Raw genomic sequence first — 25,820 nt, 5'->3', positions numbered from 1 at the left:
GTTTTATATGAAACATCCTTGAAGAAACATAAAATGGATTTATTATAACTAAAATAAGAACGCATATTGCGATGTATCTAAATGCCTCTGGAAAACAGCGTCGATTGAGATACGCAATACTTCCAATCTTCGTCATTATTTTCTAATTTTTTTGTCGCTTTCATTCTTGCTCGATAATGTGTAGAACGCTCTTCCTTGACTTCAGTATAGTTGAACACTGAAATTTTATTTTCGAAAATTACTGAGCGGAAGTATTGTTGAACTCATACTTCTTGAGGTATGATTGCAACATTTCGAGTATGATTGCGATGTCATACTATTTAAAAATGTATTTAATGAAATCGGTAATTAGGCTATTGGCTTGTATTTAGCCACCCTCTTGCAAGCCAAGGATATTTTGATAGGAAGTAAAACATCTTTTGTGCGTACAAGGTAACACCCGTTTTTCTTTTTGTTTGTTTTTCTAGTACAGTTTGACGAAATTCTAACGAATTCAGTTTGTATTTTCCAAATAAGTTCACTAGAACTCGAGATATTGCTCGAAAAATGCATCGTGCACTGTAGACACTGCCAGTGAGGCTCGGCACAGATGAAGTGTGGAAATCGCCTCTGGCAGAAGCTGCGGATGAGACAATCACTTCCGTGACACTTTTATCGTGACCAATCAGATTTGTTCCATTGAAGTGCACCCTAAGACTGGCCTCACTGTGATTGGCTCTAAGCTGACCAATAGCATTTTAACATTTCTTATACCATAACTCTTTCAGTAAAGGTTTTTTTCATAAAGGTTTTCAGTTCAAGTTATTTCGGTCTCAGTTCAAGTTATTGGTATTGAAGTTATTGATTTTTAGTCTATTCAAGTTATTGATATTCAAGTTATATAGACAGGCAATTATAATGGCAAGCAATACTAAAATATTTACTGTTGTTGGAAATGACGGCGTTTCTCAAGATTTTATTAATTTCAGGAAACTTGGAGAAGGAGGTAAGAATTAAATTACAATTATATTTAAAGCAGGGAGCAGTTATTTTCTAAAAATATCAGAAATGTGCCTTTGCTTTCCCAATTTTTTAAACATAAACTATTTAATAAATTAACTTAAATTAAAGTTATTTAATTCATTTAGTGTTATTTCTACGACTAATTATATTTAAAAAATGAAAAATTTGTTATTTCAAGTTTGCTTTAATTGTAATTTTAGTCTAACTCCATTTGTTGGCTGGAGTGAATCAGCGCCTATGGACGTAGTATTAGTTACTCCTTTTTAAACAGTTATAATTTAATTTGACAAGTCTTAAAATTACTTTTTCTTTCAACATCTATAAAATAGTTTTAAAGAATAATAGTTGTGTAGAGAGTGAATCGAATATTACAAAAAACTAATAGGGATTATGGTTTACATTTTATAGATTATAGTAAACTGGAAATGAGCAATTGAAAATTAGACAATTTATTTAAAATATGCAAATTAAATGCAACAGAAGAATTGCATTGCTCTAGTTCCTGACCTAAATTATGGGCGTTATATTCCTTGTTCAGTATAATAAATTGTTTCCAAATGTGACTAAGCTTTATTTAGCCTTGTGGCAGAAATATAACTGAGCTATAAAATAATATAGTGTTATAGTTTAAAGGTTCGTAATTCTTTTAAGATTTAGACGCAAGCAAAAATGTTTTGAAATAGCAATAAATACAAATTTCCCGAACAAGTTAGCGTAAAACATAATTTTAGTTCATAGTAAATCAAGAAAATAGGTGAAATAGGCTATTTCGTCATATATATATATATTCACGATATATATATATATACAGAATGTGTGGTTTGTATCATAAATATAGTATCTGTAAAGATGGAAATGAAAAATAAACAAAATGCCTGAACTTAGAAAGGTTTAAAGGAAATTAGAAACTGGAAGTAAAGTAGTGGTGAAAAAGTGAAAGAATTCAAAAACCGTAGTGCAAAAATGAAATGGGACTAAGGAAGCAAACAATATGCAAAAATAAAAATAAACTGTACAAATAATAATATTGTATTTAGATATAGGAGGGCAAATTTAGAAAGAGGTCGAATAAATGGATGGCAAATATGCAAAATCTGAATAAAGTAAACGAAAAATTGATATATGGCCAGTCATTTCATCAGGGGACCATTGACCATGCGTCCAAACTCGTCTATAGGATAAGAAAAAATGGGTGGCAAATATGCGGCCATTATCTCAATACCATCAGATATGATAGTCCATGGGCAGTGTAAAAATTAAGTTAATAATGTTATGTAAAACAATACAAATGCAATAAAAATGTGAAAATATATACAAAATGTGTATCATATTTTAAGTGTAAAAGGTCAGGAGTAGTCCCCTGATGAAATACCTGGCCATGTATTAATTTTTCGTTTACTTTATTCAGATTTTGCATATTTGCAAAATCGACCTCTTTCTGAATTTGTCCTACCATATCTGAATACAGTATTAGTTATTTCTACAGTTTATTTATTATTTTTTTGTTTGCGTACTTAGTCCTATTTCATTTTTGTACTAGGGTTTTAAATTCTTCCACTTTTTCACTATTACTTTACTTCCAGCATCTACTTTCCTTTAAACCTCTCTTAGTTCAGGAACTTTGTGAATTTTTCATTTTCTCTTTTTATAGCCACTATATTTATGATACAAATCGCATATTGTTTATATCCTTTTGCTTCCTTTACTGATGCCCTGTGCTTTTTGGAGCATTGGACATATGCTCATTTTTATAATTTTTCATCCTTCTACAACTTATTTTGTGTCTTTACAATATAATATTACTACCATGTATATATATCATTTCCGGTAAGTTACAGTAGTATTATCATATTAATTTATAAGTAATATGGGAACACTCTAATTGCAACACTTTGCTCTGAATCTGTATATTGAAAAGCACATTCATAAAGTGATGTTTTGGTGACTTGAAATTTACAGTGACACTATCTATTTACAAAAGGTATAATGGACTCACAATGTTAAAACATATCATTACAGCAGATATATTCATAGCATCATGCTAATTAATGTTAGATGCCTGCTGATATTCTTAATTTTTGCACTTACTTTAGAAAACAGCCCTGTATAAAGATTTTAAATAAACGGTGAACTATATATTTTCCATAACCTATTGTGGAATTTTGCCTGTTTTGGAGATTTTTCAAAATCAGAGGAAATACATGTAGTTGCTCAATTTGAAAATTTCAGAATATTGGATCTTCACATTGTGGCCGCGCTGGTTGACCACAGCTTTATTGCAGATTTTTATCTGTCGAAATCCGTGGTGTTTCATTCTACAAAACAGGCAGATTTACCGTATGCTGACACACATTATACTGACAACATCAACATTAAAAAAAAAAGAGTTTTTAAACTGTCTAATATAATGCACCCCAACCATTGTGTTAAACCGTTCTTTTTTTAATAGTAAAATAGTAATTGTTCTTCATGCAGACTTACTTTGCACACAATTTGTTATTAGTATAACAAGTATAATTTTAAATTTTGTTTTGCTTTTTATTTGAAAAATGAACAGCAAAAATGAGAAATGTTTAAAAAAATGAAACTTCGTTTTACAACTTTAATATGAGGGCGCTGTACTAGCAACTGCTTAGAAATGGTGGCGGTAAGATTCATGCGCGATAGTTCACTGTAGTGCAACTTTCGCAGCCCACTGTTTTCTTATCCTTCATTTGTCAGTCTCTAAATTTTTTTGTTATTTATTTATTATTATCTTTTAAAATTTGCTAGTGAACTCAGATCTTCCTATGTAAGCATTTGCGAGCAAAAGCACCCATCTTTCTTCTGCACAACATTCATACTCATGTTGTCTGTGAGAATCCATAAAAAGGGGTGTCAAAAAAGAAGCAACGCAACCGTCTTCGTTAATTTAAGGGCACAGCGATGGTTAATATTTTAAGAATTACAAATTTAAAAAAAGTAAAAGTCCAATTCTTGTACTCAATATTCTACAATTTGTTATTAGAAACCGTAAATGTTCTAAAAATACTGATTTTGTTTTTTATATTTACTCTTACAGCTTTTGGAAAAGTTTTCCTAGTGCGAAAGAATGGTGAGATAGAACTAAAAGCGATGAAAATAATTTCATCAAGGTATATTTCCTCGAGAAAGGAAAATAAAGAAAACGTAATGAATGAATTAGAAGCACTGAACAGATGTAGGAACAGTCCCTTCCTGGTACAATTTTTTCATTCGTATGAGGGTGTTGCAGGCGTCCATATTGTTATGGGTAAGTATAGATTCTTTTGAAACTATGCTGTTATGTCTAAGTAAATATTTTCAGATTTGTGACTATTCTGTATAATATGAATTACCACATTTAACTTTTGAGGTTCGGTTTAATTTAGCAAAATATTTTAAGGTTGAAAGATAAGCATGCATGGTAATGGTACTTAATTTAAATATCAACTTGTTATGTAAATGCATGATTAAAGTTTATTACAACTTAATGCCCAATTATATATAGACAGTGGGTAAATTCAGAACAGGGTGTGCATTCCAGTGAAAAAAGATTTGTTTTACACCAATAATTGGAGAAGGATTCAAGCAGTTAATAATTAATAATGATTAATAACGATTAGAACTCCATTGACAAAAGGTTAGGTTAGTCTTATGCCACTAATTTGGGATGGATTCAAGCAATTAATAATTATTAGGGATTAATAAGTAATTTAATAATACTAGTTGCAAATTTAAGTTTGTTCACTGGGGTTTGAATTTAAAGAGGCCCTGCTGCCAAAATATGTTGCTGTGATTTCAAATATGACAGATTTTTTTCTATCACATCCAGATACATCACAATTTAAGAAAAAAAAAGTATTGTTTTTTTCCAAACTATATAACTTTATTGTATTTAGTAATGACAGGTTAATAGGATAACATTTTCATATATGAAAAAATACGTAAATACTAAAAAGTATTAATCAAAATTCTGAAACTTTCATTAATCAGACCTTCATCCCTTTGTTTGAAAAGAATGTTTAATCGTTTTTCTTTTATGTACAGCGCCAGGTTTCTCTCTTTTTAAATACTTGCAGTAGTCTGCCATGCTTGTATTCCACCTTCCCTGGTTCCTCTGCTCCATTTCCTTGATGTCCTGATGGAATCTCTCCCCTTGTTCTTTGCTCATCTATGCAAGATTTTTGGGAGAAAAATCAAGATGGGCATTCAAAAGAGTGAATATTGATGCTCATAATCCTGTGATTTATGATTTCCTACAAATATTTCCATTACACTGTTAAAAGCAATCCAGGCTTCCCTTTCAACATCAGTCATAGTAGTTTCCAACTGACCATCTAAAACCAATTTTCTAATTTGGGGACCAATGAAGATACCCTCCTTAAGTTTTGCATCAGATAAACTGGAAAATTTACTGCAAAGGTACTTAAAGCACTTGCCATCCTTATTGAATGCTTTAACAAATTGCTTCATTATGTCTAACTAGATATGCAGTGGAGGTAAAAGTATTTTGTCTGGCTTCACCAAACTTTTGTGCACAATATTTTTTGACCCTGGTGTAAGATTGTGCCTCCGAGGCCATTGCTGCTTTGTCCAATGCAGCGCTTTAACTGTGCTATCCCATTCACAAATAAAGCTTGGCATTTTAATGTACCCACCCTGTTGCACCAACATCATGCATAACACTTAAGTCTCCACATAGTTTCCATTTGTGATCTTGACATTTAATTTTCTCCAGAAGCAACTTTAGATTGTCATAAGTTTCTTTTAAGTAGACTGAATGAGCAACTGGCACAGATGTGTACTTAACTCCATTATTCAAGAGAACACCTTTTAAACTAGTCTTAAAAAAGTCTATAAATAGTCTCTATTCACTAGCAACATATGATGGAGCTCCTAAGGCACTTATTAAACCAGCGATATCACTGTGCTCAGGAGTTACCCGACTCCACTCGGAAAATAAAATTCTGGGAATCACTGATGGGCTGGAAGAGCAGGGTGGGGGCTGTCTACCTTCCTGAGTCAAGGTCTTTGCAGCTTGTGTAGTTACGGGTTAAATGTTCACAATCTGCTATATATTTGATCCTGATTATGAATATAGGAGTATAAAACTTGTAAACCATTGCATAAACTATAGTTATTGTACACCTTTGCATATAATACATGGGCAATATTTTGTTAATGAATTGTGAAAAATCTTTATGTGATAGAAACAAATGGACTTTGGTTTAGCAATCAGTAAACAGCAAAAATAGCTGCCACATACTTTTACTCGAATCCCAGGTATACTGTAAACCAGTTTTAATGAAAAAATTTGTTATGTTGCGCCACTAATTCGGGATTGAATTATGCAATTAATGATAGTCTAGAGTGTAAACCCTGTTCTGAAGTTTTATCTAGACAGTTTTAAAATTAAACTTTGCATAAAATAATTTAAATTCAATAGCAGAGAATCATTCTGGCTAAATTATTTAGAAATCATGCCTGAGTACAAGATTGCCAACCATATACTGGTATTGCCGGTATAGATTGCTTCATGCATTTATGCCAAACAGTTGTACATACAGATATGCCGTTCTTGTTGAAATGCAGAGGCCACTTTTTTTTGCAGTAAAAGAAAACATAAGGTAATGTACCAGATGCAATATATTTGAGGAATTATATTTCATAAATTCTTTTGGATTGAGATCGAATGATGCAAAGTTGATATTGCAATTGTCATTCCAGTTCCTATAATGTGGGATCTCGCTCTGTGTGAGATCTGATAACTACTACCATGATTAGTGTTTAATTTCTGTAGTCTCCGAATAGGATTGAAACCCAGAGAATTCAAACAAATAGTGAATATACTCATGAAATATGTTTAGGCTTAGAAATGCCATTTCTACTGGGAATTAACCACATTTTTTTAACAAAGTTGAGCTCATAGTAGTTGTCTTCTTCCACTCATTTATTCTTCGATCAAGGTAAGAAATACACAACATTCTCCTGTAACACCACATTTCAAATGCCTGAATTGTCTTCCTGTCAACTTTCAGATTCCATCCTTTACATCCATAAGTGGCAACTGGAAAAATTAATGATTCGCAGTTTCATCTGTAGGGACATGTCTTGATCTTGCATTAATTTTGTCAGATCAGTGATCAACATTTTAGCATTTGCCTGTCGTCTCTTTACATCATTTGAGAAGTCATTATTTTTCTTTATTCTTGAATCTAAGTAATGAAATTCATCCACTTCTTCAATAGCTTTCCCATTAATCTTCTTTTCTAGAACTGAGATTATCACCATAGTTTTACCCACACTCAGTTGTTAACAATCCTTTTTTTTTTTTTTTTTTATTCTTTAAGATGATCCTTAGAATTGCAAATTAGCACGGTATCATCCACATAACAAAGGTTGTTTATCTTCAGTCCTCCAATTTTGAAGCTAGTCACTAAATATTCCAAAGCTGCACACATGATATCTTTGTCATAAAGATTAAAAAGGTGGGGTGACCAATTACAGTGTTACCTGACACCATTTTGAAAAAGTCCATGTTTCCTGTGTTGGTTCTCACAGTTCCTTCCCATTTCTAGTACAGTAGCTGAATTATGTAGATTGGGAATCCCATATTAGTTAAAACTTGCATAACATGTATAACAGAAGTTTATATTTAGCTGATTTTTATGTATTTTGTGTGCTGGATCCAATGATGTCATGATGTCATTATTTTTTCTCTATTGTCAGTAAGTTGTATACAAATACTATAAGTTCTAACACCATTTCTGTTTTGGATTTTCATAATATATAAATTAATAAATGGACATATCGCTTGCAAGATTTACCTTAAATCATGTACATACTTTTGACCTCACACACGCACATAATGCCACACTTCACTAAGCAGTTTTTTAAGAGCAAGTTATTGCTCTTGATAAGGGATGTTTGAGAAGACAGAATGGTTATTTATGAATTCCGTATGTTATTAGTGGAGATCCCCAGGGTTTAGTGCGGGGACTGTTGTTGTTTTCATTTTTTTTATTAATGATATTGATGAAGATATATCAGGCCTTATTTGTAAGTCACTCAGGGTAGTTGAAAATAAAATAAAAGACCTGGGTGGTAATTGTGCAATCAGATATGAAGTTCTCTGAACTCAACCATGCTGCCAGGACTGTGCATGGAGTTTTGTCAATGACATACAGGATCCTTACTAGCAGGAATAAGAAGATTATAATCCCATTGTATAAGGCAGTGGTCAGCCCACATCATGAGTATTGCAGGCTGCATTTTATGAAGGTTCAGCTGGAAGAGGTGCAGAGAAGGGAAATAAGATTAACGAAGTGGACAGAAGCTCTTACCAAGAAATACCATTTCTGCAAATTGCAATGTCTGGATGCTAGGTACCTGCATGGTGATCTGATTGAAGTCTTTACAGCTTTGAATTGATTGAGTAAGAACAGTGCTGATGGCATTCTTCCTCTTGGTCAAATATGTTGTTTTCTTGACATATGCATATTGCAAATGTTGCTTTATCTGTTTTCAAAAAATTAGACTCTCTCTCTCTTTAATACGTCTACCTTTTTTTTTTTTTTTTTACAGTTTCTGACTGTACAAAAGTGCCATAAAAAATTGCTGACTCTGTGGGACCACCTTTCAATTGAATGAACTTTGTGGATCACCAGTATCTTTTACCCCTTTGATATTATTAAAATAATGGAACTAATTTGTTGTTAGGTACATACTTTATTAATGGAGGTTTCACCAAACTCAAGATTGTTGATAATAAAAGGAACCAGCAACTGTATCATGTAATATAACAGTTTCTGAACAAAGTTGACAGATAACTCCTGGTGTTTTCAGTGAAATATAGGAACCAATAGAGATAGACATGTTTATTCGATTATATAAAGAAATGGTTAGGGTGCATTTGAGTACTATATTCAGGACTTAGAGGCCCAATTTTGGGTTCGGACTGGAGTGCGGCACCTCTGTTCCATTTTAAGAAATGGACACATCGTGGCTTAAGTTGCTAGTGCACTATAAAAAAAAAAAAAAAAAAAAAAAAAACTATTTTAGGAAAGATGTGAATCTGTTGGCAAGGGAATGGAGAACAACAAGATTGGTTAAGGGCACTAAAGTTGTTTTTTATTTTATCAAGAGACATGATTTTTTTTTTAATGATTTATAGTGTTTGACAACTAGATTGCCGTAGAGTGACTTGATAGAAGTGGTTAAGGCTTTAAAAGGTTTAAGTAAACTAAATGCTGAGAGTTCTTTAGTCACATATGCCAGGAGGCAGAATGCGCTGATCTCTCAGGAACTAGTAGTTGTTGTAGACTCTATTGTCAGGGAAACGGGAAACATGCTTTGTAAATAGGATAGGTGGAACAGGACCAGGGTATGTCTGCCAGGGGCAAAGGTTGATGACGTTGTAGAGCGGATATCATCTTTTAAGGGCACAAAAGGTGACATAGTTGTACACGTTGGCACTAATGATATTAGGAGTAGGAGGCCGGCAGAATTACTTAACAAGTACAGGTCACTGTTGAACAAAAGCCGAGAATTAGGGTTGAATTTGAAAGTGTCTGCAATTCTGCCCAGACACGATAGAAGGGAGTATATGATGAGAGCCTTGTCGATCAATTCGGCCCTGGAAACAATGTGCAAGGCTCAAGGGGTAGAATTTTTTTCAGCTTGGATTGTACTTGTTAACAGGAGAGACTGCTTCTATAGGGATGGGATACACTTAAATAGAAAGGGTGCAAGAATATTTGCTGATGCTATCGAGGCAGTGTTAGGTGGGTCGGAAAACTGCTAGCTTGGGGGGGTAAAGGACTAATAGTTTAACAGTAGCCGTAGGCAGAGGTGAAGGTGATTCTTGCACAACTTCTATTAGAATAAGTAGCGACCTGGAGCGTGGGATTTTGGGGGGTTTCAGGGATGGATGGCAGTCATCCTGAAATAGGTGGGTATATGGAATGGGTTACGGTAACTAAGAATAGGAGTAGGAGCATGTATGCTTGCATGTATACCAATGCTAGGAGTATAGAAAATAAATTTGATGAATTTGAAGTGTTGGTCAAGACATCAAAGGCGGATATTGTTGGGATAGCAGAGACGTGGTGTCACACAGATATAAGGAATGCTGAACTGGAATTTGGGGAGTACATTGTGTACAGAAAGGATAGACAGGATAGAAAGGGAGGAGGTGTTATGCTGTTAATTAAGAAAAACATAAATTCAAAAGAAGTGCATCCAGTTGATATAGATGAACAGTGCACTGTTGAGTCAGTTTGGTGTGACATAAGTGCTGCGAAAGCAAAAATAAGAGTAGGAGTGTGTTATAGGCCTAATGACTCGAATGTGTACAATGAACAGTTGTACAGAGAAATAGAGTGGGCTAGTAAATCGCAATGTCTTATAATGGAGGATTTTAACTTCCCAGATATTGACTGGAACTTGTGGATTGGTCACTCACACACTAGTCAGACTTTTATTGGATGATTGTTTTCTGCAGCAGCATGTTCGAGAGGCAACCAGAGAAAGTAATACTCTTGATCTGGTTATCAGCAGTGATCATTCGTGTATTAAGAATTTGCAGATAAAGGAACCACTAGGTGGCAGTGATCACAGTGTACTGATGTGGGATTTACTTAAAGATTTAATTACCATCAGGGGTAAAGGAAAGGGTTTTTGCTTCTGTAAAGGTGAGTACAGTGGTCTCCGACAGTTTTTAAATTCTGTACAGTGGGATAAACTGACGATGTTACCAACAGCAAATTCTAAGTGGGAAGCATTCAAGGAATTAATCGTGGAAGCTACTAAAAGTTTCATACCTATTAAGAAATATTGTTCAAGGTTTAGGCCTAAATGGTTATCTAATGAACTAATGAGACTCGTAATAGAGAAGAAAAATGCATGGGATGCTTATAAATTATCAAGCGACTCAGAAGCCTATGCCAGATATCAGCTAGTCTGTAATCAGGTGACAAAGGAGGTTAGGCAGGCGAAGGCAGATTACGAGAAATCCTTGGCAAAAGATGCTAAGAAAAACAGCAAGGATTTCTTTACTTATATAAACTCTAAAAGGAAGGGGATGAATCTGATTGGTCCACTTGACATCGATGGTTCGACTGTTGATGATCCTGCTCAGATAGCAAAGAAACTGAATGAGTATTTTGCATCTACATTCACACATGAGGAATTATTAAGGTTTGAAAATGGCAGAAGGTTATCAAATTGTAGCAGGATACTTAATGATTTTGTAATAACTGAAAGCAAAGTGGAGGAGAAATTGTAGAAGTTAAACATAAGAAAAGCACCTGGGGTGGATGGGATCTATCCAGTTATATTAAAGGAGGCGGCAAAGCAACTAAGCAAACCCTTAGCCATAATTATGAGAGCGTCCTTGGACTCAGGGGAGGTTCCCACGGACTGGAGATGTGCAAATGTATCCCCAATTCAAAAAGGGGGATCGAAGGGTGACACGAGTAATTACAGACCAGTTAGTTTTAACTTCTGTTCCAGGTAAAATAATGGAGTCACTGGTTAGAGATGCATTGCAGGATCATCTAGACAAGACTGCAGCAATAATTCAGACACAGCATGGGTTTGTTAAGGGAAAGTCTTGTCTGACAAATTTGATAGGATATTATGATGTGGTTACAAAGGAACTGGATGCAAAAAAAATTTTGATATCATATATTTGGATTTCAGGAAAGCTTTTGACACTGTTGCGCATGGAAAACTATTGTACAAATTGGAGCAGAATGGTATTGAGGGTAAGTTGCTACAATGGATAAAAGGATGGTTAAGTGGGAGAAGACAGAGGATGGTAATCAATGGGTGCTGCTGTTCTTGGACTAATGTTATTAGCGGAGTCCCACAGGGTTTGGTGTTAGGTCCACTGTTGTTTTGTATATTTATCAATGATATTGATGAAGGTATATCAAGCTTAGTGTTGAAGTTTGCAGATGATACAAAGGTTGGTAGGGTTGTTAATGACAGTAATGGCAGTGTGCTACTGCAACAGGATCTAGATAATTTGGGCAGATGGGCTAAGAAGTGGCAACTGAAGTTTAACCTTGACAAATGCAAAGTACTGCATATGGGTAGAAGTAACCCCAGAGAAACGTACCAACTATGTGGTACTACACTTAAGGTGATAGAAAATGAAAAAGACCTGGGAGTAATTGTGCAGTCAGATGTGAAGTTTTCTGAGCAATGCAGACAGGCTGCCAGGGCAGGTCATGGGGTTTTGTCAATGATATATAGGAATTTTCCTAGCAGGGAAAAAGAGGTGATTATCCCTCTGTATAAGGCAATGGTCAGGCCATGCCTTGAGTACTGCGTACAGGTCCGGAGGCCTCATTTTAGGAAGGATGTAGATTTACTTGAGCGTGTACAGAGAAGGGCAACAAGATTGGTGAGGGGAATGAAGGGATCCTCTTACCAAGAGAGGCTTGAGTTCTGCAAATTGCAGTGCCTGGAGACTAGGCACCTGCGCGGTGATCTGATTGAGGTGTATAAGGCCTTGAATGGGTTGAGCATGCTGAATTCTGATGGGATCCTTCCACTTGTTCAGATTATGAACCTAAGGTGGCATAAATTCAAATTAAGAAAAGACAGATGTAGATTAGATGTGCGGGAATTTGCCTTTAGCCAGCGGGTGGTTAATTGCTGGAACAAACTTCCATCTGTCGTTGTGGAAGCTGTTAGGTTGAAGAAATTTAAGGAGGAACTGGACAGGCATTTGGAGGGAATGGTGTGTTTTTTTTTTTTTTTTTTTGGCTGATGCTGCATAAGCTCATACACTTGCTTTCTTGCATCAAATGCCACTGCTACTACTACTACATATGCCAGGAGGCATAAATTTACAATGGGGTGGAGAATAGAGGATAATTGTTGACTGGGTGAAAGTTGTTGTTTTAAGATTATCTATTCTAAGAAAGGATTAGTTAATATATTAAAGAAATAGCTGAAGGAAGTGAGAGATTCAAGTGTTGACATCAGTTTTTTTTTTTAATTTAACCTATGTATTCCGAAAGATACATCAAGGTAGAGAAAAAATTAAGTTTTAATTGATTTGTGAAAGACAGTCATAAGTGTAAAAGGAGGGCATGCCTTTATTTTGTTTTTAGAATTGAGTACTACTCTAAATAAAAGAAGCCAAGGGATTTAATTGCTATTATTAAAATGTGCACAAAACTACAGTTCAGTCCATTTTTTTTTTTAGATTAATCAGTGGGTAAGTAGGCATTGCAAAGACCTGAACAACCCAAATATCCACAATGTTTCAGATGGTACAGTGATTATAAAACTCCAGTAAATTTAGGGTAGAAGTCTCATGCTAAGCTTAAGTTTAAATAAATAGTAGTATACTTCCATTAGACTACTATTTAGATAGCACAATGCTGTGCTAACTTGTGGCAAAGATCTGACTTGTCATTGCTATAAGCAGAATGAGGTTTTTGCCCTAATTTTACTTGATGGCAAATTAAATTTAGCTTAAAAATAAAGATAAGTTATTTTTCCATTATTAAACTCACTATAATTTTCACTGTTTAATGAGTAATATTCAAAACATCAATCTTTCACTCTATGCATATTAAGTCCTAAGTGATTTTAATATACTAAATACTGATACACAGATATATAATTGATTTTCTGTTTTTATCATGAAGTTTAAATCAGGAAATGTTCAGTTCACTAACAAGTATAATTTTATTTTCAGAGTTTGCTGCACGTGGAACCTTATTAGAGCGACATAAAATGTTAGGTGCATTCACCGAGCTCGATGCAAGGTTTTATCTCGCAGAGCTTGTTTTAGCTCTCGAACATCTTCACCAGGTAACTATTTTAGTATAAAATTAATTCTTATTATCTTTTTGCATTAGTTGTTGCGCCTCCGTAGCCAGGTGGGAAGGAGCAGCAATGCGTAGCACACGCTTCTTGATTAAACCGGGGTTCGAGCCCGTCACCACCAAATACGGAGGATGCGGAAAGGTTAAGGAATGACCACCGCATATCCTGGAGCAATATGGCCTTAGTTGCTAATGCTCCTAAAAACCAAACAACAACAACAGCATTAGTTGTTGCTGATGTAAATTTTTAATGTTCACATATTTAGTTTCAGCTAATGATATATGGTTTATTTCCCTAACTGTTTCCAGGCCATTCATTTCACAGACTGAATTTTATTATTTTTCATAATCAAATATGAAAGAGCAATAAAGCCCAATATGTCCTATTATTATTATTAATCTTAAATTATGAGGAAAACCTCATATTTATAGCGTATAAATGTATTCTTATGTGAATTAGCATAACCTGTTAATTAAATCAGTTTATGATTTTTTAAAATGGTTGTAATGGTATAAACCCCTTCTACACTTTAGAACAACTTGCAGTTTACTCATGGGTTGTGGAACTATTTTAAATTCTCTGTTCTTGAAAATGTTAATGAATTGGCTATACCAAAGTTGTATGTAGGGAGCTTTAATAAAATATATCTGATCTGTTATTTGTTGTACCTGTCTCCATTTTATATTTTGCCTGTTGACTGATTTTCATGATGTGTACCCCCTATTTAAAAATCTTTTTGCAAGTTCCATAAATTCATCTAACAAGCATTCCTGAGTAGAACTGTATCTATATGCATTATAAAATTGATTAAAAATAATGCTCTGTTTATTTTTAAATGGATGGTAGCTGGAACAGTGTAGGAAGGTTCTAGTATTCATTGGTTTTATAAAAATTTTAAATTGTATGTTCTCGTTAATCTTTGTTAGAGTAAAATTTAGAAAATTTATACCTATTTTTCTGCGTGGTTTCCTTTTCTAAAGTTAACTTAAGTCTGTTATATATTTTATTAACAGTATCCAAGACATTATTTACTATATGTACATTACTTTCGTTAAGATATCGTTATTAAGATATTGTCGAGATATCTGTCATAAAATGTTATATTGGTAAAAAATGACGTTAAATATGATTGCTCTATTTCATTCAAATAAATTTCAATTAAAATATGCAAGCAATATTTGCTTGCATATTTTAGCTTGGAAATAAATATAATTATAATTAAATATAAATATAATAGAATATTTCTTTCCTAGGAAAATTTGATTTATTTATACTTATTGATGATCGTTAATAAGGTCACTTATTACATCTAGGGTATATTCTACCTGTACATTTGTGTAAAGCAATACAACATCTAAAGAGAATAATTTATTGTTGCTTTTTAATGTTTTTTCTTTTAATTGATTAAATATCCAAATTTTTTAAGCTAAATTTTAATGTAGAATGCAATGGTTTAATAATGCCAAATAGATATGTCACTAGCTCTGAAAAGGCTGTTTCTGTATGAGAAATTAGATCTTATTGGATAGCCCATTTTGTGTAATTTAACTTGTCCAAAGAGCATTGATACTGCATTAGTTCCTTTAAGGGTTTTCTTCAGGTAAATTATAATTCAGCCCTTTACTTAAAAGGTTAATTAAAAAATTCATGATTTGATTTAATTATAACATGGTACGCTGATTTACATAAGAATACATTTATACGCAATTGAGTATTGGGAGAATTTCAGTCCTATAATAGAGATATGAGGTTTTCTCTTATAATTTAAGATTATTTTTCATGTATGTGAATACAAGGAAGAAAAAATGAATCAGGTCAGCCCCTTCTACCCTGGGTGTGGGAGAAAGTGTTTCACAACCCAGCTGATGTTGCAGATGAACTGAACAGGCACTTTTTATCTGTCTTTACTGAAGAAAGACCTTTCATGCTGAGAAGAGGCTGAGTCATATGAAATAAATGATTTTTAAATTACAGATCACTGTTTATTAGAAAAACTTTTGATTATAAAAGCAAGTTAGGCTCATGGAGTTCATAATATGTACCCAGTCACTTTGAAGGTGGCTGCAAGGAAGTGTGTCTGATACTATTAAAGTTAATTATGAGGGCATCTTTGGACTGGAGAAATACCTTTTGGATTGGAGAAATGTCAAAGTATCACCAGTACTTAAAACCGACCAGTTACTGTGAGTTCAGTGGTAGGGAAAATCTTGGAAGCAATGATTAAGAGTGCAATTCTCTGACATTTAGATAGATATGGCATTCTAAATAATACGCAACATGGTTTTTAAGGGAAAATCTTGTTTAACTAACTATTTTGATGTTGGTTACTCGTGAGCAGGGAACAATTTTTATATAGCTTATTTAGATTTTAGCAAGGCATTTTGACTCACTACCTGAGAAGTTATTGTACAAGCTGGATCATTTTGGGATTACTGGAAAAATTCTAAGATAGATTTCTGGGTGGCTGCAGGGCAGAGGGATATGATTAATGGATATTCTTTAGATCCTTGGGAGACTCCATTTCTGTAAAATCACAAATTGAGTCCCCCAAGGATCATTTCTTGGACCACTGTTGTTTCTAATTTGCTTAAATGGCATCAATGATGGGACATAAAGCTCAATGTCAAAATTTGTAGATGACGTAAAGATTGGTAGCATAGATACAAATTGTAGTTATGAGCGGTACCAAGCAGTGATCCATCAGGTTTGAATTCAAAACAGTGGAGGAAGAAAGGTATCTCGGAATTATAATACCAGCGGATTTAATGTTTTCTGAGCAGTGTAAATAGGCAACCGGGAAAACCAGTGGTGTCATATCGATTTTTGAACATTATCCTGTAGAGATATGGAGATCATTCCCACTGTAAAAAGCAAATATAAGACCACATTTACTTGGAATACTTGTTTAAGTTTGGAGATTTAACTTCCAAAGATTGAGCAACTCACATGATGAGATGAGCAAAAGAGCAACTATATGAGATAAGACTCCATATATTTGGGCTACGGTGCTTCAAACTAGGTGGCCTGACTCTGAGAAGGTTTATTAAAATGAATAAAGGCAGAATTTTCAGTGTTATAGTGTATTCCGGAAATCATGGGCATAAATTCCAATTACAGGGGAAGACATTTATACAAAATTGCAAAAAGTTTTATTTCAGCAAGTGATTCCCTAACAGGCTTCCTTCACAGGTAGTTCAGGCGGATAGTTTGAATAAATTAAAAGGTCAATTGGATTGTTACCTATGTGAGGAGAGAAGTAGATAATTTGTTTCTTTATCTACTTGGTTTCTTTTTATCTCCAGCCAGTGCAGAAAAAGCCTGTGGCTTCCTTGCACTACATGGCTATTACTATTCCTTAATTGAAAAAAAAACTATGATCTTGAACTGATGATTTTCTGAAAATATTTATAATCAATTAATAAATTAATCTTTAAAATTAATTAACTTAATTTACTGTTCTCTCTTAGTCAGTTACTATATTATATTCTTATAAATTATATGAGAGTACAAATATATTGCTCACCTCCAGAGGAACGGAAATGAGGAAGTTATAGGTACAAACAAGGTAGTAATCCTTTAACGAACACGGGTATGTTGAGATAGAATAAATTAAATAAAACAAAGAAAAATATAAGTTTTCAAGTCTAGGTGATGCCTCATCAGCAGGTTTAATTAAATATGAATTAAGTTCACTTGATTTATATTTATTATTAATTATAATTTTTGAATAAATTAATATTGTATTGTGAAAAGGTTTTATTTGGTTCATCTTCAGTGCTTTTGCTGATACTGATACTAATGAAGCATTAGTATTACTGGAAAAATTCTAAGATGGATTGCTTAGTGGTTGTAGGGCAGAATGCAGACAGTTATGATTAATGGATATTCTTCATATTGGTGCAAAGTCAGAAACGAAATCCCCCAAGGATCAGTTCTTGGACCACTATTGTTTCTGATTTTCATAAATGACATTGATGATGGGACAGAAGACTTGATGTCGAAATTTCCAGATGAGTTGTGAAAAGCTTATTTGGTTCAGCTTTAGATCATGTAGATGCGTCATCAGAAAGGTCTTTGGCTGATACCACTAAAGGAGCAGTAATGGTTCCAGTAAATAACTGGGGAGGGAGGGGTTATGAAAGTTACAAAATTGATTAATGGTAATTCACAGTTCACTTGCATTCTTTGAGGATTATTACGTTAGGGTATCCTTAGTGAGGAATGCAAAGTTAAATTGTGGCAAATGAGATGGAGAATTAGTGACATACACATAGCCAATGGTTACAGGTTATTTCAATAACCTGTAACCTTGATCGAGACATACAGTGTATGCCTCAATCAAGGCAAATTCTGGTATAATAAGGGTAATAGAAACATAGTGGCACAGGAAATGCTGAAATTCATTATGGCACATACATTGTGTTCAAAAAACATTGGGGGATAATGCTTGTTATCAAAGCAGTCTGAAGGAAAGAAGATAATTATAGATGTGTTACAGACCAAGTAAATGTGAAGAGTAAAATAAGAGTCATTATAGGAAAGTGAATTGGAAATATCATATTATGGTATTGAATTTAATTTGCAGCATGTCAGTTTGAACTTGTGCTCCGGGAATTCATCTAAGCAAAAAAAAATTCTAAATTGCTTTATTTCTGCATGGTGCAAATGTGCAAAATTGATTGTACAAACCTCCAAAGAATAATGTGAATGTCGAAGGACTTTTGCAATATAAATATAATTTGGAAACTGTTAGTGGAAATGAATATAGCATCTTGAAGTCGGTAATGTGCAGAGATATCTTGGTATTTGAGTGAACACAATTGCTTGTGTTCAGTCATATATATTATTGTGTTATAATTCAAATAAAGAATAAATTTTATGTTTATACTCCAGGACAACCACATAGTCAGATGAGTTCACAGGATACAAGAAACAGGACCATTTTCTATAGTCATGGGATTGAACCCCATTTACTCAAAGCCATGTGTACTTATGCACTCTCTTGCTTGACCACTCAGATTCTTGTAAATAATTTGAAAAATTAGCAGTTATAACATCTTAACAGACAAAACTAATTGTTAAGCCTAAACATTTTTTAGAAAGAGTAACATTTTTCTTTTATAATCTTTATATGAATAAGTTAGCAGTGGTTAAATACAATTTTTTGTTCAAACGATAATTAAAATTTTTTTTATATCAAATTGCTGTTGTGTAAATTTTGATTATTCATGTTTTTGCAGCTATTCATTATCCACAGGGATATCAAAGCTGGAAACATCTTCATCCGAGAGAGTGGACATATAGTTCTTGGAGATTTTGGAGTAAGTAAAATTTTTCAACCTGGTGAGGTACAGATGACAAATGAGCGTTGTGGCACCATGCGTTATATGGCTCCTGAAGTAGTTACCAGGAACAACTACAGTTATGTAAGTCATATTTTTACTTTTATTTTCTGATTTTTTTTTTTTATTAATGAATTTATCTATCTTATAATTTCCCAGTTTCAAATAAAAGTAAAATTTAGTGGTTAAGTTGCAATTGTGTTATTTTTTTTATGGAAACCCCAAACACGAAAGGTATCAAAACCTATAGTACTTAGCAAAGTCGTGGTATTGCACAGGTCGATGAGTGTCATCTACCACCTATAGTTTTTGCAGATTTAACCACTTGAGAATTTATTTTTCAAATGATATGTGAAATATTAATTACCCGTTTGGTCCTTCAGGATGTCACAGTTATTCTCTTAGGTATGTATGCCAAGATGGACTTGCTACCTGGGGGTCTAAAATGCTTATGGAACTGATGTTCAGGTGATACTCAAGATAAGTGGACCTAATTTTGGTGAAGTCTGGATGATCTGTGACAGACAAATTCTCTGCTTGCAAATTCACAATGGCTGGATTGTTGGTAACTGTGTATAACCTCTATATGCAAGTTCCAAAATGAATCGCCTAGTATACAGGAAGTGACCAGTCCAGGTGCAAACCAACATAAGCAGTGGTCAAGGTGTTGGCACCCACACCCACAGAAGAATGCTGTCCCTTTGTGTTAGCAGATAGTACTGTGTGGTATAGAACTCTTGTCAATCAGTGCAATACTGCCACTTTACTTATTGGAGGCCTGATGTGGTGGAACCCATGTTTAGTCTACACCCATCTCCTTTCATTTCAAGGATACTGCTATAAAACGGTGTTTCTATGGTGGCTTCCTAGATAGCCCACTGGACCGAATCTGTTGGTAACCCTCTAGTTGGCTTCTTGATTAGCTGGTGTATAATCTTGCTGCCTCTGCTCTGCCAGATAGTGACTACAGAGTGTTCCTTCCTACAGAGAGAAAGAGGACCACTCACCTCAACCATGTACCTTCTAGGTACATGGTTGAGGTGAGTGATCCTCTAGACATCTCAACTTCATGATGTTTGGCATTACAAGTATTCAGAATAGGATAATCTGCAGAGGCTTTGAGTTGGTTTAGTAAAATGAATGAAGGTGAAATTCTAACTATTTTAAAGAATTTCAGAACTAAGGGTCATACAGTTAAATTACAAGTCTTGTAGGAAATTTTCCTTGCCAAAGAGTGCATGGAAGCCTGTGCACTCTTCCTTGTACTCTTTGACAAATACAATTACTATATCGCAATTGACTTTTCCAAATCTCAAAGTTTTCTAGCCACACCAAAGTGCTCCACAATCATAAAGCAGTTATTAATTAGTCCAAACCACAATTCAAACAGTATAAGAAAACTTGCTTCTTGGCCAAATGGTAGTCAAACATTCTGGTCTTTTGCCACAGCTGTTGGCTTCGATTTTTTTCTCACCTCTGAGAAAACCAGATGCTTCTGTTGCCACTTCAGCCAAAGATAAAGCTGATCTGCTAGCATTCTACTTTTAGTGTAGCATGTATTGATGATCTTGGTTGACCACCTCCTACCATTCCCATTATGCTCAATTCAATGCTTCTGGTGGTCTTCTGTCAGAACGATATTGAACCTCCTTGATGCTAAGATGGTATTTCTTGAGGCTAAGAAGCATATTGAACATTCTTCATGATATTTTTCCTGAGATTTTAGTTGTGTTGCCTTTTTCCATATCCAGCCAGCTACTAAAAAGGGAAAAACATCCTTGCTATCCAATTATTATCCCATTGCATTTACTTCTACTCTTTCTAAAGTAATCGAGATATCAATTAACTCTTAAACTATCTAGAAATCTTCCATCTGATCAATGATTGCCAGTAAGGAATTCCATCACAGTCGATCCACTGGTGATATCCTGGCTCATTTTACCTATGTCCATATTCAATGGAAAAGGTTTGAGAGCCTTTTGATCATGTTTGGCATAAAGGTTTTCTAAATATGCTTCCATGGTATGGTTTACCAAGTGGTTTTTGCAATTGGGTATTCAGTTTTTTCTGTGACTGCTGCCTTTTGGTGATGGTAGATGTGTCTTCCAACCTCTCCACAAATCTGGGTGTTCCTCACGGTTCAGTTCTTTTTCCACGGTATTAAGTACTATAGGTTCTAAAACCTCTCATTTGGTATTCATAGAAAAAAAAAAAAAAAAAAAAAGCATATGTACAAAAAATGATAATTTAAACCACCAACCTCTTCAAATTTGCTGTCTCTTAGGCCTATTTTATGACATGAATTAAAAATAAATGAAGGGAATATGTTCCAGTCCAGATACATTGTTGGTGTTTAACATTAATAATATCTATCATTGTAATTTGTTAACATTTTTGGATCAACCTGTATTAATCTTTAATATTCTTTTTCTCATAGGAAGCAGATTGGTGGAGCTTTGGAGTTTTGGCCTATCGACTTTTGGTAAACAAATACCCATTTCGTGATGAAAAGTAAGTATTCACATCTGATATCATCATTTGTAATGAAGGTTTTCATTGTTTCTGTACAACTAAAAGATCATTAAATTATTATTATTTTTATTATTTTTTTTTTTTTTTTTTTTGCAAGGAAGTGAATTGAAAGATTGGGTATATGTCAGTGTAACAAAAAAAAAATAATTTGTTAAACTTAAATCTTGAAGTCAGTTTTATGTCCATATTGCTTTGTTGATGTTTCAAGGTAGTGACAGGAAGCTGCTTTTCAGCATCCGGAAATAGGTCATCTTTGATCATCAACAAATATTCCTTGCAAAACTATTTTAAACTGTTTTTTACCTTCTATTCAGCATTTGTCTAATTTTTCAAGTTTACCACAAAATTTAATATTCAATTTTCAAATGTTGTAATCGTCAATACACGTGATAAGAAGGAAAAAAAATTCTGCTAAAATGACAAGTTATAATTTGGAGTATACATGGTTCAGAGATGTCATGAGCCCTATTCCCAATCTTTTATTCACTGTTATGCATTCAAGAATTAAGATTATTCACTACAGTTTTAGAACAGTCTTTTACAACAGTGTGTCTATTGATTGCATTATATATTGGCAAAAGTATGGAAAGTATCCCCAAAGCAATATGGCCTGAGTTGCTAATGCTCCTAAAAAAAAAAAAATTTCTAAACTACAAATTTCATTAAGTCCGGTTTTATTTTTGTGATTCGATTATGTGATTATCTTTTAAATTTCTAAATTTACGAGGTGCATTAAGGTGAAAGGTCTGTGTTTAAAAAGTGGCACAAAAAAAAAATATAAATCTGTAAAAATAATCATAATTTATATTGATTTCCATTCTTGGTAGCCAGTATCAAAATGTAACTATAGTTCAGTTTCCTGTCGATGTCTAAATGGGATTTGTCTGTATATAAATAGCTAAGTTTACTGAGGATACTAAACTGAATGAAATGTGAATTTCATTCAGTTTGATTTGCATTTTGTCATGTGCATTTTGAATTTCATTCAAAATACACTTGCCAATCTAATGACATATTGAATGGCGTGAAGTTGCTTAGGATCATTTTGCCACAAGGCGATCACATGACTTTTCCATAGTTTGCACTGTTTTAAAAGACTGTTCTCTCTCTCTAATTGATCAATAAATATTAAATTTTAAATCAAACTTAAATTAATGATGAAGCATGTTTTCTAATACCATTTTTTCTGTTCATTAGACAAATACTCGAAATGCCATTGGTAATATCAGACAGGCTGAAACCAGATTCTGCAGACTTATTGAAATGCTTGCTCTGTAAAGAAAGAACTGTACGTGTACAATTTCAATGTGACCAGATCAAAAAGCATTCATTTTTTCAAGTAAGTATTTTGACTTCCTTCCTAATTTTTTATTTTTAACGGTCCTTTCTAATATTTAATAATAGTTTTAAAAAATCACACTTGAGTGGCTTGAGCATAAAGGATGCAAAACCTTGGTCTTTAATGCATTTATAAATGTATAAAGAGACATTGTTTTATACAATTGTTAACCCTGAATAAACAATTTCTCTATAGTAATGGTTAACCAGATATTATGCATCCTTTGAATGTTCATGGAACATTGCTGTTTAAGATTTAAAAGCTATTCAGTGATTAATTCAACACTTGTCATTCACATTGTATAAAAGTTAGAATTTTACTGAAATTGGTAGTGTTTAGAAAATATATTTAAGTTAGCTTTTTCTCTGAGTCTATTACAGGAGTGTCCATTTTTGGATAAAAACATTCATTGCATGAAAAGTTCATTAATGCCTTCCTTTATTCTCTACAATTTTCCTTGGCACCTCTGTAGCCAGGTGGGAAGGAGCAGCAGTGTGGAGCACACGCTTCTTGATTAGACCGGGGTTCGAGCCCGTCACCACCAAATACGGAGGATGCGGAAAGGTCAGGGAATGACCACCGCATATCCCCGGAGCAATATGGCCTTAGTTGCTAATGCTCCTAAAAACCAAACAACAACAACACACGCTTCTTGGTTAGTCTGGGGTTCGAGCCCGTCACCACCAAATACGGAGGATGCGGAAAGGTCAGGGAATAACCACCGCATATCCCGGAGCAATATGGCCTTAGTTGCTAATGCTCCTAAAAAAAAAAAAAACAATTTTCCTTCAAAAAATAACTTCTGTATAATGATAATTAACTTGATATTTTCCATGGACTTTTCTGCCTCAACAGTAGATTTCCATAATTTTCACTTTGTGTTTTCCTCGGCTCTTTTATTTAACAGTTCATTACAGTACTTATGCAGTACATCTAAAATAGTCTTGAAATTTAGATTTCAATTTTAAATTCTTTGTATAACCTTGTATCTTGTTGTTTAAGATCCTTTTCTCTAGTGATATACAGTAAACTCCTGCCATATTGCTTTTGAAGTGACTGGCCTCAAAGGGCACTATAACAGAACCCTTTCACTTCACATTATTGATCGTAGATCACAAAGAAAGATGATGAAAGCAAAAGTGTTATTATGGCAGTTTACTGTAGAAAATTTTGCTTTTCTTTTTTTTGTTATGTTCCTTCATAAATATGTGTCTCTGTGTAATGAAACATTGTATTTCATGATTTTATAGGTACAGTTATATTATTCTCCCCGACCCCCATTGTTAGGATTACATTTCTGTCCAAATTTTCCACAAATATCTCTACATATAACTATGATTACCAAGACTGTTATTTAAATCTCTGGTCATTATTATTTATTTCTTCTTAACATATTAAAGAATTCCTATTTCATTGTTTTTTATTTATTTATTATTTTTTTTTTTGTCTTTAACTGGGCTATTATACACAGATTTCACCCTAAACTCTTCTTTAAATTTTTCGCCAAGTAACTACTGACTGATGTGTCTCAGACAATTAAGCTTTATTCAAAATTCTAAAAGTTATAGGCGTCTCCGTAGCCAGGTGGGAAGGAGCAGCAGTGCGTAGCACACGCTTCTTGATTAGACCGGGGTTCGAGCCCGTCACCACCAAATACGAAGGATGCGGAAAGGTCAAGGGAATGTCCACCACATATTCCCGGAGCAATATGGCCTTAGTTGCTAATGCAGGCGCCTCTGTAGCCAGGTGGGAAGGAGCAGCAGTGCGTAGCACATGCTTCTTGATTAGACCGGGGTTCGAGCCCGTCACCACCAAATACGGAGGATGCGGAAAGGTCAAGGGAATGTCCACCACATATTCCCGGAGCAATATGGCCTTAGTTGCTAATGCAGGCGCCTCTGTAGCCAGGTGGGAAGGAGCAGCAGTGCGTAGCACATGCTTCTTGATTACACCGGGGTTCGAGCCCGTCACCACCAAATACGGAGGATGCGGAAAGGTCAGGGAATGACCACCGCATATTCTCGGAGCAATATGGCCTTAGTTGCTAATGCTCCTAAAAACCAAACAACAAACAAACAACTAAAAGTTATTGTTATGCATTTTCATTGGATCTTGCTTCCAGAATAAATTAATTTATAATTACTGTTTAGCTGCAGTGTGCTGTATTTGTCCTTTTGGTTTTGGCACCTGGTGTCATATTGCCCTAGTTCTTAATTCTATTTCTCTGCTGGTTAGCCTTCTCCAGGGTGTATTTCTAAATATGTCTGGGCCCTGAGCAGTGAGGTTTCCATTAGTGGTAGGCTATGGAAAAAAAAAAAAAAAAAAATGTAAAATATTAATAAAAAAAATGAAATGGACAACCTATGCATTTCCCTCCTGCTACATTGAATAGACCAAAATTCAAATTTCTTTTTTTTCTTTTAATTCACAAGCTCTGTGCTACAGATTTTAATTTAATTGTCCATCATTACTAAATATATGTTTATCAAAGTAACTTATAGTAATTCAGCAGTATAAACAAATCTTTACAGAACCTAATTAAGTACAGTTTATTGTGATCCATTTCAGTAGCAGCATTTTCATATCCATTCTTTTATATAAGATCTAAACTTTAGCATACCTTTTTATAAAAGCTTATTCAAGTTCTGTTAACTTACACTGATCTGTAGTTTATTTTTCTCAAATTTTCTAAGTTTAGTGTATACAGATTTTTAAGACATGATTTATCTTGAGCTCTTAGCTGTTGATTTTAATAA

The 25,820-nt window shown here is 34.1% G+C and overlaps 1 protein-coding gene across 1 annotated transcript; it reads left to right on the top strand.

Annotated features, from left to right (window-relative positions):
• The first annotated feature begins 897 nt into the window (after positions 1–897).
• LOC150084977 (putative ribosomal protein S6 kinase alpha-2) lies at positions 898–24,422 on the top strand. The gene is made up of 7 exons (XM_090376419.1): positions 898–985; positions 4,064–4,273; positions 13,721–13,836; positions 19,092–19,277; positions 21,631–21,704; positions 22,923–23,064; positions 24,315–24,422. Exons 1-7 carry the CDS (start codon positions 898–900, stop codon positions 24,420–24,422), a joined length of 924 nt encoding a protein of 307 aa, XP_090232545.1.
• Positions 24,423–25,820: the final 1,398 nt, after the last annotated feature.

Source organism: Mastigoproctus giganteus, chromosome 6 (assembly GCF_048544385.1).
Source record: "Mastigoproctus giganteus isolate SK-2022 chromosome 6, ASM4854438v1, whole genome shotgun sequence".
NCBI lineage: Eukaryota > Metazoa > Arthropoda > Arachnida > Uropygi > Thelyphonidae > Mastigoproctus > Mastigoproctus giganteus.
This window is presented reverse-complemented; position numbering and strand designations above follow the sequence as displayed.